This window comes from Podarcis bocagei (assembly GCF_964188305.1).
Source record: "Podarcis bocagei genome assembly, chromosome: 6".
Taxonomy (NCBI): Eukaryota; Metazoa; Chordata; class Lepidosauria; order Squamata; family Lacertidae; genus Podarcis; species Podarcis bocagei.
Genome location: NC_138130.1, coordinates 54,641,234 through 54,658,540, shown reverse-complemented (window position 1 = coordinate 54,658,540; position 17,307 = coordinate 54,641,234). Strand labels below are relative to the sequence as shown.

Genomic DNA, 17,307 nt, shown 5'->3' with positions numbered 1-17,307 from the left:
CGTTATGTATGTTTTCTGTTTCAGACTTTTTAGGCCGAACAGAAATCCGAGTAGCAGACATTAAGAAGGACCAGGGCTCAAAGGGACCAGTGACAAAGTGTCTTCTCTTGCATGAAGTTCCAACAGGAGAGATAGTTGTCCGACTGGATCTGCAGCTGTTCGATGAACCTTAAAAAAGGAAGACGCTTCTTCTAACCTGAAAACACTGCAATAGGCGCCTACAAAATCTGTCTAGGAATCCTCAGACCTTTTATATGAAACAAAATACTTATCAATGCCACACAACTCTTTGTAGCTGGATAATCCTTGCAGAAAATTGAATTCCAAGTTTGTGAGGAAAATGTAACTTTTTGGGGGGTTTTGATTTGTTTTTTGTTTGTTTTATTTTCTGTGGAACTTCTGCTGTAGCTTTCAGGATTTCTAGAAAAACAGAGCTGTAGCCTGTGCTAAAACACTGCACATTTTTCTGGGTACTGCAGCATGTGGTGTCAACAAGAGAGGGTGGCACTGACATGTCTTTGCAGACTTTCTGTAAATTACCCCTAGAAATGTTGTGCCTATTGCCCCACAGAGTGGTATATAAACATAATGTGAATATATTTATATAGAAAATACCTATGACATGAATGAATTCTTGCCATGTAAGATATTTGGGTTTCTTTTAAGAAATTTATGGTGATCTTTGAATCTGTTTTTGAAAAATAAAAGGGGTGGGGGTGGGGGAGAAGAAGAAAAGACTATTCCAAGTTGAAGTTTAAATGACAGTCGCCCATAATCTGGAATGCTCTCAATGAGTGGAAGGTTGGTTTTTCCAAGTATTTATTAGGAAGCAGCAAATATTAGGTGGATTCCCGGTCTAGGGACCAGTAATTCAAAGCGTACCCCGTTTAGGAAGAATATAAATGGGACCTGATCCCTGCTGCTTCCCATTGGGGTGTCTTTCACCCAAATGGAGTACTGTGTATCCACACATCAATGCTTTTTGTGGTTATATTTCAGTGGGGTTGTAAATAATTGTAGACCAAGGTTTGGCGGAGTCGTTCTGTGTGTTCTACTGTACCATTTAAACATGATTAAACTGCTGCTAAATTGTGCAAAGGCAGTTACTAGAAAACAGCTGCTCTAGCTCAGGAAAGCTGAGGCTAAGAGCAGTCAGATGGGACTTAATTTATTGAATAGTACTGTGCCTAAATAAATTTGACACCATGGTTTTGAAATCAGGGTGGTAGCATACTGTAGCTCAACGAAGTGTTAACTGCAAAAGTGGTTCACTAAAAAAATTTCAGTTTCAACATTGGGTGTCACAAGTTTTTGCAAAGGGATTTATTGCTATGTTGCAGATGTAAGGATTCACTCTCAGTGTGACCCACATAGGACAACCTTGATTCAGCAAAGCGCTTCGAAGGCATTCGAACAAGAGAAGTATGTTCTTGAGAACTTTGCTGAACCAAGGGCGTTAGTGGTGGAATTTTGCGAGTGGGTTCATTTCAGCACCAGGCACATTCATTCTTTGTGTTTCCAGTTCTTCAGTTTGTTACCCAAGGATCATGCAGAAATGGGTATTTTTGTAAGGACTTTAAGAATGGGAGGTGTTGACTGTTCTGTTAGCATGTCAATGTTCTTGTGAAACGTGTTGGCTTTACTGTTCTTTGCATGTTGTTTTTGGTATCAATTTCCATGTTTCCTGTGGAGATGGTGTTCTCTAGCACAGCAAAATTTTATGATTTCCATTAGGAAATTAGGATAGCTTTATACTTGATAGGTAGCTAAGGTCTGGTGATAAGTGTAAACTGTGCTTGAAAGTGTTTGTGTACTATTATTTCCAAGGAGACCACTGTATTATTTTCAGCAATTATTTTTTAAAAAATCCTGTATGTTGGAGGGACGAAAAAGTTTACATTTCATACTTTTAAGAATCGCTTTATTATTTATTTATTGAAGATAGTGTAGAATTTTGTATCAGAAATGACATACTTATGTATTTTTTGGAACAGAGAAACACACTTTAGTTAGAAACTTTCAAATGACCAAGTTTTAGAGGAAGTTTAACTTAACAGGCATGCAATTGTTTACCACTGACTGGTTGAAAACACAATTTAAAAAACAAAACTTTTAAGTTTCTATTTTTCAATGTTGGTACAAAAATGTTTCAATTAAAAGTATGTAAATAGAACTAAACCCATGATTTCCTTTTTCCATATCAAAACATTTTATGAAATATAATGTATATGAAAATAACACATTGTTGTGGTAGAGGAAAAAAGGTACAAATCCTTTAGTGGCAGAAAAATATTAAATGTCATCGTTCTAACCTTCTTTGGCTGGGCTAATTTTACTCAGAGTTGTAATGAAGATGAGTGTTACTGTATTTTTATAGATACAAAAATAATAATGTGGGAAGAATCCTATCATTAAAACTGTGAAAAAAGGCGGGACCATACTCCCTGAGGTGAACATGAATTATCTGTCTTTGGAGAAGCTGGGGGACTCGAAGAGGAAGAAAGGGATTGCCTATATAACAACCCTGATAGTATATTCTAGGGGTGGGGAATTTGTGGCCTTCCAGATGTTGTTGGACTAGAACTCCCAACAGCCCCAGCCAGCATGGCTAATGGTCAGATAAGATAGGACTTATAGTCCAACACCACCCAGAGGACCGTAGATTCTTCACCCCTGAGATAATTGCTTTGCCAAGCTCCTTTCTAAATCTCTCTTGCCATTTTTTAACTCCAAAAATAAATATTAATTCCCGGTTTAAAATGAAAACAAAAGCCTTAGGGAATTAAGCACTTAAGAGTAATAGACGTACGAAAAAATTTTCTGACAGTAAGAGCTGTTAAACCGTGGAAGAGTCTCCCTCAGGAGGTGGTGGACTCTCCTTCCTTGGAGGTTTTTAAGCAGAGGTTGGATGGCCATCTGTCATGGATGCTTTAGCTGAGATTCCTTCATTGCAGGGAGTTGGACTAGATGAGCCTTCCAGCTCTAAGATTCTGCGACCTTGGAAAGACAAATCGTAGGTCCAGTCTTGACCACAGCACCATTCTGTGTAATATTCTGCAGAACTCTTAACTTCAGCCTATTAACAGTAATTCCAGTCACTCTACACAGATCTCAGCATCCTCAAAAAATTACGTTCCACAAACACGGGTCCTTATCAGTCTGCATAAATAAGGTTCCATTATAAAATCATAGAACTGTAGAGCTGGAAGGGACCCCGGGGGTCATCTAGTCCAACCCCCTGCAATGAAGGAATCTCAACTAAAGCATCCATGGCAGATGACCATCCAACCTCTGCTTAAAAACCTCCAAGGAAGGAGAATCCACAACCTTTTTGAGGGAGTCCATTCTACTGTCAAACAGAAAGTTCTTCCTTATGTTTAGTTGAAAGATCTTTTCTTGCAACTTGAAAACACTGGTGCGGGTCCTACCCTCTGGAGTAGGTTAAAAAAAGCTATGTGACAGTCCTTGATATATTTGAAGATGGCTATCATATCTCCTCTCAGTCTCCTCTTTTCCAGGCTAAACATACCCAACTCCTTTAACCGTTTCTCATAAGTCTTGGTTTCCAGACCCTTGATCATTTTGGTTGCCCTCCTCTGCACACATTCCAGCTTATCAATATCCTTCTTAAATTGTGGCACTCAGGACTTGACACCACAGGACTCCAGGTGTGGTCTGACCGAGGCAAAATAAAATGGTACTATTAACTTCCATTCATCTGGACACTAGCCTTCCAATAGGAGGTTATGCCATGTCAATATCGTTAAGTTGTGTAATCTGCCTGCAAATTATTACCCCTGGCACAGCATTTACATTTGAACAGCTGAATGGCCAGCAACAGAGTCCATTTAGTGCTTTAACATTAATTAGTAAAAATAAGCCAAGGTCACGTAAGCCATTCCTTTGGAAAGATTCCACACTTAACGTTCATAATCAAATATTTATTTGATCATTCAAAAGTGCCATTTTAAAAGTACGCTGGACCATAAGAGCATCAGTCAGTTTCAGGGGGAGTCAATCACTCACAAACATTTGTTAGAACCAAGAAAGAAATTTCAATACGATTGCAACTGCCAATTTTGCAGTCACTAGCACTTAACAGCAAACCTATGATAAAGGAATAATTCTTGCAAAAAGGTACTGAGATGGTGACTTAAAGGCAAAGGAGCACTAAATATTGATCCATTTCAAAATACCAAATCCAAACACTGAAGCACCAACAACAACTGCTTAAGGAGAACCATTTTTATTGTTTTCATCATACAGCTGACTAGGTTTTTATGGAGGAGGAAGCATCTCGAGATGTTTAGACAGTCTCTCTCATGATCTTGCTTAGTTTCTGAATCTTGGTCTTTGTCGACATGTCAACAAATTTCTCTCCAATGCTGACAACCATTCCACCCAAGATTGTTGGGTCAGTCTAGGAGGGGAAACCAAGATTCCTAATTAGAATTCCCTAGTGAGAATAATGGGCTACATGATAACAGAAAAGACTACAATGTTTGGGTTTAAGATCTTGACAAATCAATAGTATTAGACAGATTAAATATGTTCAAGTTCCTTTGCAGAGAAGTACTTTTGTAGGCTGCTCGGTCCAAAACTCATTATGTTTGGCTCAAGAACGGTTCTTATAGAGCAAAATTTACCTGCACAAGACAGGATAATATAATGGGTTTTTTTACTGATACTTCTGTTGTCAATGTTTAAGTTTTCAGAGATCAGAAGAAATACTATGATTATGATTAGCGCTACATTAGATCCCACCCTACGGCTCTTATGCCTCTTTGTCCCTATGGGGTTTTTTTTTGGGGGGGGGGTAGATTTGCTTGTTGCTTCCAATTGAATTGGCTATTCTAAGTCTAAAGCAACTGAACAGCCAACAGACCATAGGAAGACATTTCTTTGGGCGCCTGTTTGAAACCAGTGGCTACAGCAAGCCACCAGCCTTGATTCAGGGCCAAGTCCCTATGGTTTATGAGAGCAATGGAGAAGCTCCAGCCATCAGGCCAAATTTGGTCCATGAAGCTCTTTCCCCAAGTCATGCCCATCTGCTCCACACTTGACATAATAAGTGATGTCCGATGTGGGGCAGATAAAGAGATGTGGCTGGATCTGCTGTACAGCAAAGCTCCCTGTAGGGAACTCAGCCGTGCAGGTATTCCCTGCAGAAGACACGGTTGAATAATGGTCAGGTGACTGAAAGGTTAGTTGTCCCGCCTGCCAATGTTGACATAAGGGGGTGGGAACAGAGTGATTTGACCTGCCAAGTCATAAACATACCTCATCCCTGGCTTATGATAAGCTTGGACAGCTAGGCTGCCCAATACGCATTATCCACATCTGGAAGAGGATGTATTTTCCTTTAAGGGAAGCTTTCTATGGCCGATGGGGAAGTTCTTCTAGATTGTTGAGATGGCCCTTCTTAGTCACTTTTAATTTATTAGAGAGTCTTCTGTTTTACATAGCTGTAACCATACCTTTATCTCCAGTTTCAGTATTTCCCCTTTAGCTAAAAAGCCATTCAAAGCTGTCTTCAGCTCCGTAAGATTAGCTTCATCCAAGGGCTTAACGTATTGAGACAAAAATAGAGAGCTTCAGAAAGTTAACAAGCAACGATGTAACAGAAAGCTAAAGATCAGCCCCCATGACTGACTGACATACAATACAATAAGGTTGTGGCATTTTTCTGCTTGGAAACAGAAAGTGGCAGCATTCTTGCTTGGCTTAGTAAATAGCAATTGGATATTTTACACAAGTTAACTGAAATTCACTTTTTAGGAGTCAAAATGTCTGCAATATGTGTTTTAATCTGTGACATCTTCTGAGTAAAAAAGGTTTTAAGATGTACCATGCACTCGCAATGATGTTTTCAGTATAGGGTCTGGACTAACATTAAAGTTAGGCTGCAGTATGGTTTATTTTTTATTTTTAAAAAAAACTTGGCTAAGACTTTTTCACAAATCCCAATGCTACAAGCAAGGCGAAAAATAAGATGACTTCTTCCCTTGTCTCATTTTGTGGCCCTCTCCACTGCAGAGAACAAGAGTTGAAAACTAGGAAAGCTCTAAGGAACGGAGTGGCAGAATTGTTCAGAGAAGCTAGAAAATGTTGAAAAAATGCTGAAAACAGGAGTACTAATTAATGACTAATCCAAGTGTTATATAGCGTTGTCCTCAGTTATTACCAAAAAAGCAAGATGTTGGTCCTGTCTCAGAATATGAACATTTTGCCACCTAAAATTAAGAGAGCATATAAAGTGAACAGGAAAAACTATGTTTGCTAGCTATTTGTACAGATGAATTTAAGAATACTTGACTGGGCTAAATAGATTAAAGTCACAAGAGGAACAAGTGCTTGCAACAGTTCAATGTGACATAAGTACTGAAGTTCCAATAACCCTTTTTCAGACATATGTTAAGTGCTAGTAAACAAAGTACCATTCATTTTGCAAATATAACCCTTCCCCAACTTCTTTACACTATAGGTCAGACTGCGGTCCTGTAGACGATGCTAAGACTACAAGCTCCATCTTCCTGGTCAATGGGAAGGATGAAAGCAGTACTCCAAAACATCTGAAGAACATCTGGCTTGGGAAGGTGGCTTTAGACTAAGAAACCCTGAAGACCGCAAAACCTCTAAATGAAGTTTTGCATGCCATTTGCTTACCTGAGCAGTGGTTACGGAGCATAAAACTTCTCCGCGGAATGCACTCATAATCTTAGCAAATGCAGAAATTACACCTGGCGTGTTTTTCAAGCGACCATTTTCAGCAAGCAAATCTTGGGAAAAGATTGAGCAGGTGTTACATTACGTACATTCAAACTGTACTAAAAGGGTAATGAAACAGTGCCAAATTACAAAGAAAATCTTCCAGTCTAAACTGTGTTTACAATATTACAGTACTATTATTCGAAGCCCATTTGTCAAGCTCAACCCACTTTATTGTGTTCATCCACAGAGAGACTGCTACTACTTACTGATAAAGTTGACAGTGACAGGTGACATTTTCTCTTTAGCTAAAATTTCATTCACGGTCTTTTGCTTTACTGCACTCTTTACGTGAGGATTCATGACAATGATAGATAATTTAGGGTCCTTCAGAAGTGTCTGGATTTGGAACAACAAAAGCATATCTTGGTCAAAATCAGATTTGCTTCTAGTCAGAGCAACATAACTATAATGGAACATAAAGGTATTTAAGTTGCCCTTTTAACTAAATATAACAAACCACAGAGAAAAGACTTTTGCCCTAACAAAGAAACAGCATAAGTAAAAAAAGGACTTGCATCAGCATCTTCAGTGGAAATGGATGCTAAGTGGTGTGCAATAGGACTATATAAAATCACATTACCAGAACTCGAGTCAGCTCTTTCTCAACCTGGTCCAACTTCTTCTGCTTAGAAGCAGCAGAGTAGAGCGCAGTGGCATATCGACCTTCCAGCCCAAATACTTGAATTGGTGGCTTCAGAGGGGAAAAAAATACAAGGTATAAAAATTAATGCACAAGACAAAACTATTTCAATTTATTCTCAATGATCCATTGCCTAGCGAGCATACTCATTCCTCAATGTCCCCTTTTTGTGGGGAGTGGGGTTCTCTCTTAAGTTAATTTCATTTTTTTTGGTGTATTTCTGTAAACTTCTGAGTTCTCCCAGGGATGGCAATACTTTCCTCTTGTACATCAGTGGTGCTGTTTTAGCTACATAAAGATTGGCATCCCACCCTGCCAGCACTGCTAATAGAGTGACAGGTGTAATACCAGATTTTTTTTTTTAAAAAAAACAACAAAATTCCCATAGTCCGTTGCTGTGTTTTAACAAAACAAAAATGCATAATTAGGAACTCTTAATATTAAGGCATAACTAATTTGTGTTAAGTATTTGCCAATTTGTACTCTTGCTTAAGAACATAAGAGAAATCCAGCAAACGAAACCAAGATTCATACAAACCCCCAGCCTTCCCAGGAATCCCAGAAACTGACAGGTGCTAGCTGATCCACTGGAAATTGGTCAGTAAGGCAATGCAGAGGCAGCTGCAGCCACAGACCCTAAGAGCTGATTTTCAAATCTGACTGGCCACATTATAAAGCTTGCGTCTATCATATTGAGGTTAGATTCTACATGATTGCTAGCTATAAATATGGACATTGACACTAGTTTAAGTGGCACACAAGGCCCTGCATTCTGCAATCTAGATATATTTATCTAGAACCCTGATCTTTAATTGGAAGTAAATCACTCTAACTGCAATTGAGCCTCTTTCCTGGTAAACATTTTCAGGTTCTTATCAGGTTGCTCCTGTACACTTGCCACCGGCAACAATATCCACCTGCAACTTGGTGCAATTAATCTGCACAGTTTTGTAAAATAAATAAATAAACTTACCTGTACCAGTTTTGATGCTGGCCTGATTAGGGAGGTGCTGAAGTGGCGCACCTACAGTAAGAAAAAGTTGTCATTTACATTATATTATTTTTAAAAGCAGTGAAATCCAAGATTAGTCATAAATGGATTTTTTTAATTTAAATCGGATTTTTAAATGAAAATGCTTTTGGAGGAAAAATCTTTCTAAATATAGTTTTCTATTTAAGTTACATTATAGTCCAAAGGCTATTAATCAGGAAATAAGGATTTGTTTTAAGTTTTTCATGTGTGGTGAAACTCCTTCTAAGGTTGTTTTAAAAAACTGTTTAACCACGTGAGTTAACAAACATGGATACATATGCTATAATGTTATTGTTTTAGTTAAATAAATTGTTTAAATTGTTATTAAGGAAATTATTATTTTTCTCCTTCCAGTAAAGAACTGTACAGCAGCAAAGTTGTCCAAATATAAACAGTTAACTTATTAAACCTCACAATAATTTCATAATTATCTGTTTAGGTATTTCTAATAGTACAGTATAACCAAATCAGTAATTTTTGATGTAACTGTAAAAACTACTCTGAAAATTTATTATTCCAAAATGAAACCATCTGGTTGTAAATATGAAGATTATACCAGCAAGAATGTTTTTCTGTAAAAAAAATGATTTAAATCAAGGCTTACTGACTAGTGATTTAAATTGATTTGATTTAAATCAAATCCACCCTTCTCCTTCCCAAGCATTTCTTGTGTTGCTTTCATCTTTTGGTAGGGAAGAACCCGCACAGGTCTCCCATCAGAACCCTACGCTTGTCTACCATGAACTACAGAGGAGAGGTCAGGGCTGGGGCAAGATCCAAGGAGGCAAACCAAACAGGGCCAATGGGCCACAGGTCAGTATGGCAGCACATCTCTTTTATGGAGACGGTCCCAGCATCTCCAGTTGGGATGGGAGAGACTCCTACCCGAAACCCTGGTCAAAGCCAGTCCAGAAGTCTTGAAAGTCCTACACTGGCTTCCAGTACATTTCCGAGCACAATTCAAAACGTTGGCCTTTAAAGCCCTAAACGGCCTCAGCCCAGTATACCTGAAGGAGCGTCTCCACCTCCATCGTTCTGCCCGGACACTGAGGTCCAGCTCCGAGGGCCTTCTGGCAGTTCCCTCCCTGCGAGAAGTGAGGTTACAGGGAACTAGGCAGAGGGCCTTCTCGGTAGTGGCTTCCGCCCCGTGGAAAAGCCTCCCACCAGATGTCAAGGAAATAAACAACTATCTGACATTTAGAAGATATCTGAAGGCAGCCCTGTTTAGGGAAGTTTTTTAATGACTTATGTTTTAATGTATTTTTAATCTCTTGTTGGAAGCCGCCCAGAGTGGCTGCGGAAACCCAGCCAGATGAGCAGGGTATAAGTAATAAATTAGTAGTAGTAGTAGTACTGCTCTAGATCAGGCACCCCCAAACTTGGCCCTCCAGATGTTTTGGGACTACAACTCCCATCATCCCTGACCACTGGTCCTGTTAGCTAGGGATGATGGGAGTTGTAGTCACAAAACATCTGGAGGGCCAAGTTTGGGGGTGCATGCTCTAGATATGCCAATAGTCAGGCCCCTTCCTGGGTTCCAGTGGCAGGAGGACTTAGCAGAGGAGCCTGGCTTGCTGAGCTTCCTTCCTTATCTCTGGCATCAAGGGAAGCCCAGGCTGCAGACAGGCACTCACACAGCAGCCCCGGAAACCCTCCAAGTCCTCTTGGGGCCACTTGGGTTTAAGACTTTCCCCTCTCCCCCTCTTCCTTCTCCTCCAAAGCCTCCAGGCTTCAGTCTCGGAAGCCAAGTGAGGCATCCTCAGGTAAGAGACCTGCCCCCAGCAGAACCCCCTCTTCCTTCCCAAGGCTTCGCTGCTCACCTTCTGAGCCAACCCTGCAGCAGCAGCCATCTTCTTCTCCTGTAGGTCAAGCCGGGCCCTTCCCCGTCCTCGAGACGAGAGAAGCGCAGGCGCAAGGTCTCGGCTCCGGGCACGCAGACGCAAGGCTTTCTGGGAATCGTAGTTTCTGTAGAACTAGTCGCCCGAGTGGGCGGGGCGGAAAGAGGCAAAGCGGAAGACCATAAGTTTGCGTGGAGGGCGGCACGTGCGAGTTTGGGATTGGAGAAGGAACATTATTCTTTTTCTTGGGATCGCAAGGTTCCGGGGAATGCAGCTTCGTGTTCCGAGTAGTGTATCCTGCTTTGCAAAGCGCCGAGAGAAGAAAGTGTGCTTAAAGGAAGCAAGGCAAAAGTTTTGTGGTTTTTTTAATGCATAAACGTAATTTACACCTTAGGGAAGTTTTTAATGACTGATGTTTTAATGCATTTTTATTCTTTTGTTGGAAGCCGCCCAGAGTGGCTGGGAAAACCCAGCCAGATGGGCGGGGTATAAATATTATTATTATTATTATTAGCTACCCTGAATTTATTACGTGCCTTTTTCGAAGCGGAGTTTAATGCCTATTACGCATGAAGGCAATACACGTTGCGGGCCTACTTAATATTAGCACGCTCGTTTCTCAAACGTTCTGTAAGTTTTCATTTTGTTTATCAGGTGACTGGTAAGATCCTCTCTGTGTTGCCAACCTGGTTTCTTTTAACCATTATTTTTCTCACTAGTGTGACTCCTGTTTTCAGCAAATAATAGCTTTTTGCTTGCCAAAACTGCCAGGCTCCTTTTTTCATCTAAGTTATGGCACCTGCTTTCCAGTCCTAAAGCCTAAATCATCCTGGACCTGAGTGAAAGCATGTTGTAGAGTGTTATATTGCTTGCCAGAGTAACATCTTGTCTACACATGCATCAGAATCAAATGGCAATGTGGTGGCAAAATATTCAGGTGGCAGAGTGGATGGCATAATGGACTCAAAGCCAAGATGGTGTGTAAGTGATGCCAGTTTCACAAAATGCTTAAATTTGGTTTAATCCTTTTTGAAGTGCCTTTCCCTTTCCTGGATCAATACCTATAGTTCAAACCACTTTTTTTTAGTACTGTTTTCTGTAAACTTCATGATCTCTCTCTCTCACACACACAACCAATTTGCTTTGTTAAGAATGTCGTATTGTGGTGTCAGTAATTCCTAGATTGAAATTCCTAAACCTATACAATTCCTTCTCCGTAGTGAATAATATTATGATTATACAAGCAGTTACCTACTGAAAGCTATAGTGAGTGGAGGGGTTGCAGTAGGGGTAGGGAAATGATTCTCTATTCCTTTGTGTGACCACCCCTTGCTCCACTCCCTCATGCATGAGTTTCTTAACCCAACACCTGCTGCCCCCATAGCTACCAGCCCATTTAACCTGATAAAGCAGAGCATCCCTGTAAGGCTCAGGCCTTCCAAACAGAACTTCAGCCAGGTCTTTGGGGAATGTCTAACATGGCTGCCTGTTTCACACATATCCCACCTCCCCATCCAAAGACATCCAATCTAGTCTTTGTTAGAAAATACTTTGTTTCTGTTGTTTGAATGATCAGTTATGCTTTTGTTACTAGATTTTAATGTAGCTTTGTTGTTTCATTGTAAGGCATCATGGAGTCTTGTTAATTAAATGACCAGGTGAAAAATAAGTGACTAGCAGCTTCAGCATTTAACAAGCACTGATGTTCTGTTGGGAAGGCTTTTCTTAAGAAGGAAAGCCAAGTGCTTTAGGTACAACTGAATAGTATGTGATGGATTTTGTGGGTGGAGGGTGCAAGAGTCTATGACAATGTGAGTAATTATCCTTCCATCCCATCCTAATGTAACCAGCATCCCTCTTCATCCCCAGCTAGCAATATATACTTAAACATTGTGTTCCATATACATGTGTATCAGACATGTATTTGTTATGAAACAACTTGGGAGTGGCAGAGGTGAGCTGTTTTGCCTTAATTCTGGTCTGAGTTCTGCATTTTTTCAACTTGCATGGTGTAAATTGTGCAGGAGATACTTTGAACACTAGATGTTGCTCTTGTTACAGATTGAGAGGCCTGATAACTAGCAGAGCCATATTTGGAGATTACATTACAGTACTGTAATACCTTAGCCTTGATGTAAATGCAGGGGGAGTGGCGAATAATTTAGGGCCTCTCCGCTATAGGTAGCAGCTAACATATTGGACATTAGTCGCTCTAGCAATCACTGCCCCTCTCATCTGTGTAGTCGCTTTAAGTAGAGAGGCAAGAAGAGATCGAAGTTAGTGTGTGACCCATGAGAGAAATTGAAGCTTCTTTATACTAATGGGAAGGACTGTGGCTCAGTGGTAGAGCACATGTTTTGCATTTAGAAGTTGCCAGGTTCAATCCCTGGTATTTCCAGGTAGAGCTGAGGATGTGAGATGGAATATTGGCATCACATGGTAGAAAGCAGCTTTTCTATGTTCCTATGAACCTTCTCACATGCTGAAACAATGCACAAGTGGGTTGCGGGGCCACAGAGGGTAGCCCTGACCTTCTGGCCATGTGCTCAGAGACTATGAGGAGGAGCTCTAAACGTGTACCAAATCAATGTACACATGTAGAGCTTCCTCCACAGAAGGAATCCCCTTGCATGAAGAGTTCTGTGCACATATATTCTTATATGCATAGGCCCCTTGTGTGCCAGCAGGGAGGGGGGGCTGGTGCACATGTTGGTGGCCTGGAGGGCATGGTTGCCAGGCACCCCTGTAGTCCCCCTTGACATGTGTGGGGTGTCAGTCTGAGACTCCTACTGCATCAGACCATGGATCCACCTACCTCAGTACTGTCTCCAAGGTCTTGGTCAGGGCCCTTTCCCAACTGTACTAAGATTGAACCTGCAACTTTCTGTATGCTAAAAGCATATCCTCTGTACCTGAATAAGGAAGTAATGCATGGTTGTGAGGCCTACTTGTTTCCCTTCTTCCTTTAGCATGCTTGCCCTCAGCTTCCTGCTTCTCTTTCCCATCTTCCAAATGGTTTTAGACAGCAGGAAGGGACAGATTGTTGACCAAGAATGAAGGAAGATTGCAGTGCTATTTTTCTAGAAAAAGAGGTGCCAGAACTCACCACGAACAGCTCCCTTGTTCTCTTACAATGGCAATGGCGCCCACCTGAGAGGGACCGGAACTGAGTTCTGGCACGTTCTGGCGGGGGAAAAAGCCCTGCTTTGATAGTATGTGCTAACTTTTGTCAGGCACATGCTACCACACAGGGGCCATAAAAAGGTAAAGGACCCCTGACAGTTAAGTCCGGTCGCGAGGAGCTAATCCTGATCCCTGTAGGCAGATTAGAATTAGCAGTTTAGAATTAGCAGTGGTGTGGTCCAACAACATCTGAAAGGCCAAAGGGTCCCCCTCCCCTTGTTCTAGTGCCATAAAGACCCAGCTTACGGTTGTTCATTTTAGCTCATGTAACAAGGCCTGATCAGAAGATTTTTACTGGGATGAGGATTTATACAGGATTAGTTTTCTCTCGGGGGTGTTTTGGACCTAGACTGTGAAGGGTGTTGGGGACAGACTAGACATGCCAGTAGCAGTTGTTTGTTGTTCATGTATCTGTCTTACTCATGTGTAAAGCAGGAGGAAGGGGTAACCCAAACATTTAACATCAAAGAAGTGTGAATGTGTAGCTAGGCTTCGGGCCTTATATATTGCTTATATTTCACATATGTGTTGGAAACAGGACTTTCTCATCATTGCTAGAGAAAAAATGCATACTAAAACAAGTCCTGGCTCCCTGTCCAGACAAATACTTTATTTCCTTAAGGCAGATGTGCATTGGGGCACTTAAAGATAATGTTTGTTGAATGTAGTGTAAGTTGCATTTAGTGGTTTTGCCGGCAATGTCCAAGCAGCTTGTATAAAGCTGAAAGCTAGGACAGCACAATATTCATCATTTTTCTGGTGAATTTGAACAACCTACTCACACGCAGAGGGAAACTTGGCTCATATTAAATCTAGTAAGTTGAAAATTCTGTTCCCCCTCATTTGACCTGAATGCTCTCAGACTTCTAAGGCGTAAATATTTTTAACAAATCCCATGGTCATTTGGCTTCAGAAATAAAGCCTTTTTGTTTAAGATGAGCATCAACATTTTGGATATTTGTGGCTGATCTAGTAACATTTAGTAGAGCAGCCACCAAGTAAGTCTGGCAACTTGAACATTTTGGGCAAGGGAGCAAGTAGCCTCTGATGTGATTATAATCAAATGGGATTTGAAGCATGACCCTTGATGTACTTAGTGTTCTTATTGGGTGCAGGCATTAAAACATTCTTGTACAACCTTTTCTCATGTGTACCCAGGAAATAGCCAGTGCCAAGCTTCTCCAGCAACAGGATGGGGTGTAACATAGCAGCTGTCAATTATTTAATTAGATAAGTTGTTTTGGGTGGTGTTAAGTGTTTGGTCTGAAATGTTGATGTTTAGTAAGGGGCCTGTTTACGGCTCCTCTGTATAGCACAGAATATTTGCTAGTTTTGGGAAACATTTAGAAATGTTGACTAACTAACTAAGAATCTAAATTTCAAATAGACAGAATAAACAATGAATACAAAACTCTGTCAAAAATGTATAAGATATTGTTGGAATGGCATACGAAAGATGAAGAGGTTAAATCGGTAATGATACAGTGGGCCAAAGATTTTGGGTATAATATTCAATTCGATGAATGGGAAAACTGTGGAAAGAGAATATAAAATTTACTGCATGTATGGCACTGAAAGAAAATGTTATGAAAATGTTTTACAGATGGTACATCACACCTGTAAAGTTAGCAAAGATGTATAAGACGTGTAACAAATGTTGGAAATGTAAAGAAAAAGAAGGGACGTTCTTTCATGTGTGGTGGGAATGTAAGAAAGTGAAGAGCTTTTGGGAAATGATATACAATGAAATGAAAAAAATGTTAAGATATACTTTTGCAAAAAAAACGGAGGCTTTTCTTTTACGGATCCTAGGAAAGGAAAAAGAAGAAAAGACTGTAAACTCTTTCAATATGCAGTAACGGCAGCCAGAATCTTGTTGGCCCAGAAATGGAAGCAAGAGGAAATACCGACGATAGAAGAATGGAGACTGAAATTGACAGATTACGCGGAATTGGACAAATTAACTGGGAAAATCAGATACACCAAAGACCAAAAGTCCATCAAAGACTGGGGAAAGTTTGTTGATTATCTGAAAAACGCATGTGGGGTGAACACAACGCTAGTGGGTTTTCAAGAGGCACTGTAAAAATAGAGAAGTATTGTTAATATGAAATAGTGGGGGAAGGGAAGTATAATGGCAATACGAAAGAAGGGAATGTGTAATTAAAGTTATAAATACTGATGATTCTCAGAGACGCTGAAGGAAGTTCAAGAAAGAGACAATTTGTTGTATTTTGGATAAAAATGTATAACTGTATGGAAAATTAATAAAAATGTATTAAAAAAAATTAGAAATGTTGACTAACTAGGGAAATCTTCAAAACTTGGCATATCAGAATGCTACTGTTGAGCTTTGGCTGCCATAATTGTAGAATGACATAATAATAACTAATAATAAACTTTAAAAACACAGCAATGTTAAACATTAAAATATTGTCTATCCCCTTGCTATTGCACAAGAAGAAGCAGTGAAACACAGACCTATTTTACATTGTGTTTCTTGATCAACAACACCCCTTTCCCATAACTCAAACAAATATTTCATTAAATGCAAATACGGAGTTATGAAAATTAAAGTACCGAAACGCTATGCAGTGCTTTTGCATTTCTATCCTTTGCAGTACAGTCTTAGTGAACAGTCCAGTTAAATCCAGTGCACATGTATCAGACATGTACCAGCGCTTGGTCTTGGCCATAATATTGAAGAGCATTCCATTCCTCTTTGTACACCTCCATATATATTTTTTTCCTGAAAGGGAAGCTCTCAGAGACTTCACTTGCAGAACCTCCCAGCTACAATTTAACTTTCCTTGTGCTCCATAAGTAGTTGGGGAGGATGGTGTGAGATTTTTAAGGGGAACCTCAGAATGAAAAGATAGTGCATGCTATTTAACCCTTTAAAACATTGCCACTCCAATCCCTAGATGTCTTTTTCAAAACAGGGAAGTTTAAAGAGTTGTTGGTGATGACTGTGGTGGCAACTTCTGAGAATTTCTCTCTCAGAAAAACGTGGGTGGATATGCAGAACTACGTTTGAGATCCTAGCTGAGATATGGGTTCAAGAATCTTTCCGCCTGTAGAAATGCAGCGATGATAACCATATAAATAATATTTGTGAAGTGTTTTAGATCAATTATGTGTGGTGTTTTTATTTTGTTCTGTTTGCAACTGCTTTTGCCTTAGCAGTTTGTTTCTTTTTATTAAAAGGGGGTAGAGAACTGCTAGCCCTTGAGTCACTTCTGGCCCACAGTATATTCCTCTCTGACCTACGACTTCCTCCTACCTTCTTTCACGGGAACTAAGTAACCAACCAAAGAAGAGATGGAACAATCTGTCTCTCTTCCTGCAGGTTGCTGCATTTCCATGCTGAGCAGGGAGGCAAAGGAGCCTCTTTCAGCTTGACCAGCTCTTAAACTAAACAAGCTGAAGGAAGAGGAACAGAGCAACCTGTCCCTTCTCTGGCAGCCCCTTATGTTCCTGTACTAGGTGGGAAGGAATAAAAGTCTTCCCCCCCCCACTGGCTCTCTTATCCTCCCATGGATGTAATTCGTAGACAGAATGTGGATGAGACCTACCTGGCTTAATGTGGAAGAAGCTGTTGTGGAAGTTGAGGGCGGGGGATGATTGACAAAATCAATCTTCCTGGCAAACTGGGAATATCCCCTCACTCACCCAAGTTTAGGATATTCCATAATTCTTCAGCAGAGTTTTTTTCTTTGGGAAAAAGAAGTGGCTCAAGTAAATGTAAACTAAGCTTTAATAATAAAGAAAACTGTAACAAAATAACATAATGAGAGAAAAGTAAATACAACAACATGAGGCAAGAAACAAGAAGAGGCACT

General features: G+C 40.3%; 3 protein-coding genes across 4 annotated transcripts in view; 2 read left to right on the top strand and 1 right to left on the bottom strand.

The window, feature by feature from the left end:
- ITSN1 (intersectin 1) overlaps positions 1-2,311 on the top strand; it is an 87,833-nt gene extending 85,522 nt beyond the window's left edge. For both annotated transcript variants that reach the window (XM_081198744.1, XM_081198743.1), the window contains exon 39: positions 25-2,311. In XM_081198744.1, the coding sequence (XP_081054870.1) occupies positions 25-173 (149 nt within the window). In that variant the 3' untranslated portion in view covers positions 174-2,311. The remainder of the gene's footprint in view (positions 1-24) is intronic.
- Positions 1-17,307, top strand: part of SMIM11 (small integral membrane protein 11) — a 176,024-nt gene that overhangs the window by 16,960 nt on the left and 141,757 nt on the right. The gene's annotated exons all lie outside the window — the stretch shown is intronic.
- ATP5PO (ATP synthase peripheral stalk subunit OSCP) lies at positions 4,231-10,395 on the bottom strand. The gene is made up of 7 exons (XM_081198853.1): positions 10,265-10,395; positions 8,385-8,435; positions 7,352-7,462; positions 6,978-7,107; positions 6,667-6,779; positions 5,478-5,564; positions 4,231-4,420 (listed from the first exon to the last, which is right to left on the bottom strand). The coding sequence occupies exons 1-7, from the start codon at positions 10,292-10,294 to the stop codon at positions 4,307-4,309; spliced, it is 636 nt and encodes a 211-aa protein (XP_081054979.1). The 5' UTR covers positions 10,295-10,395; the 3' UTR covers positions 4,231-4,306.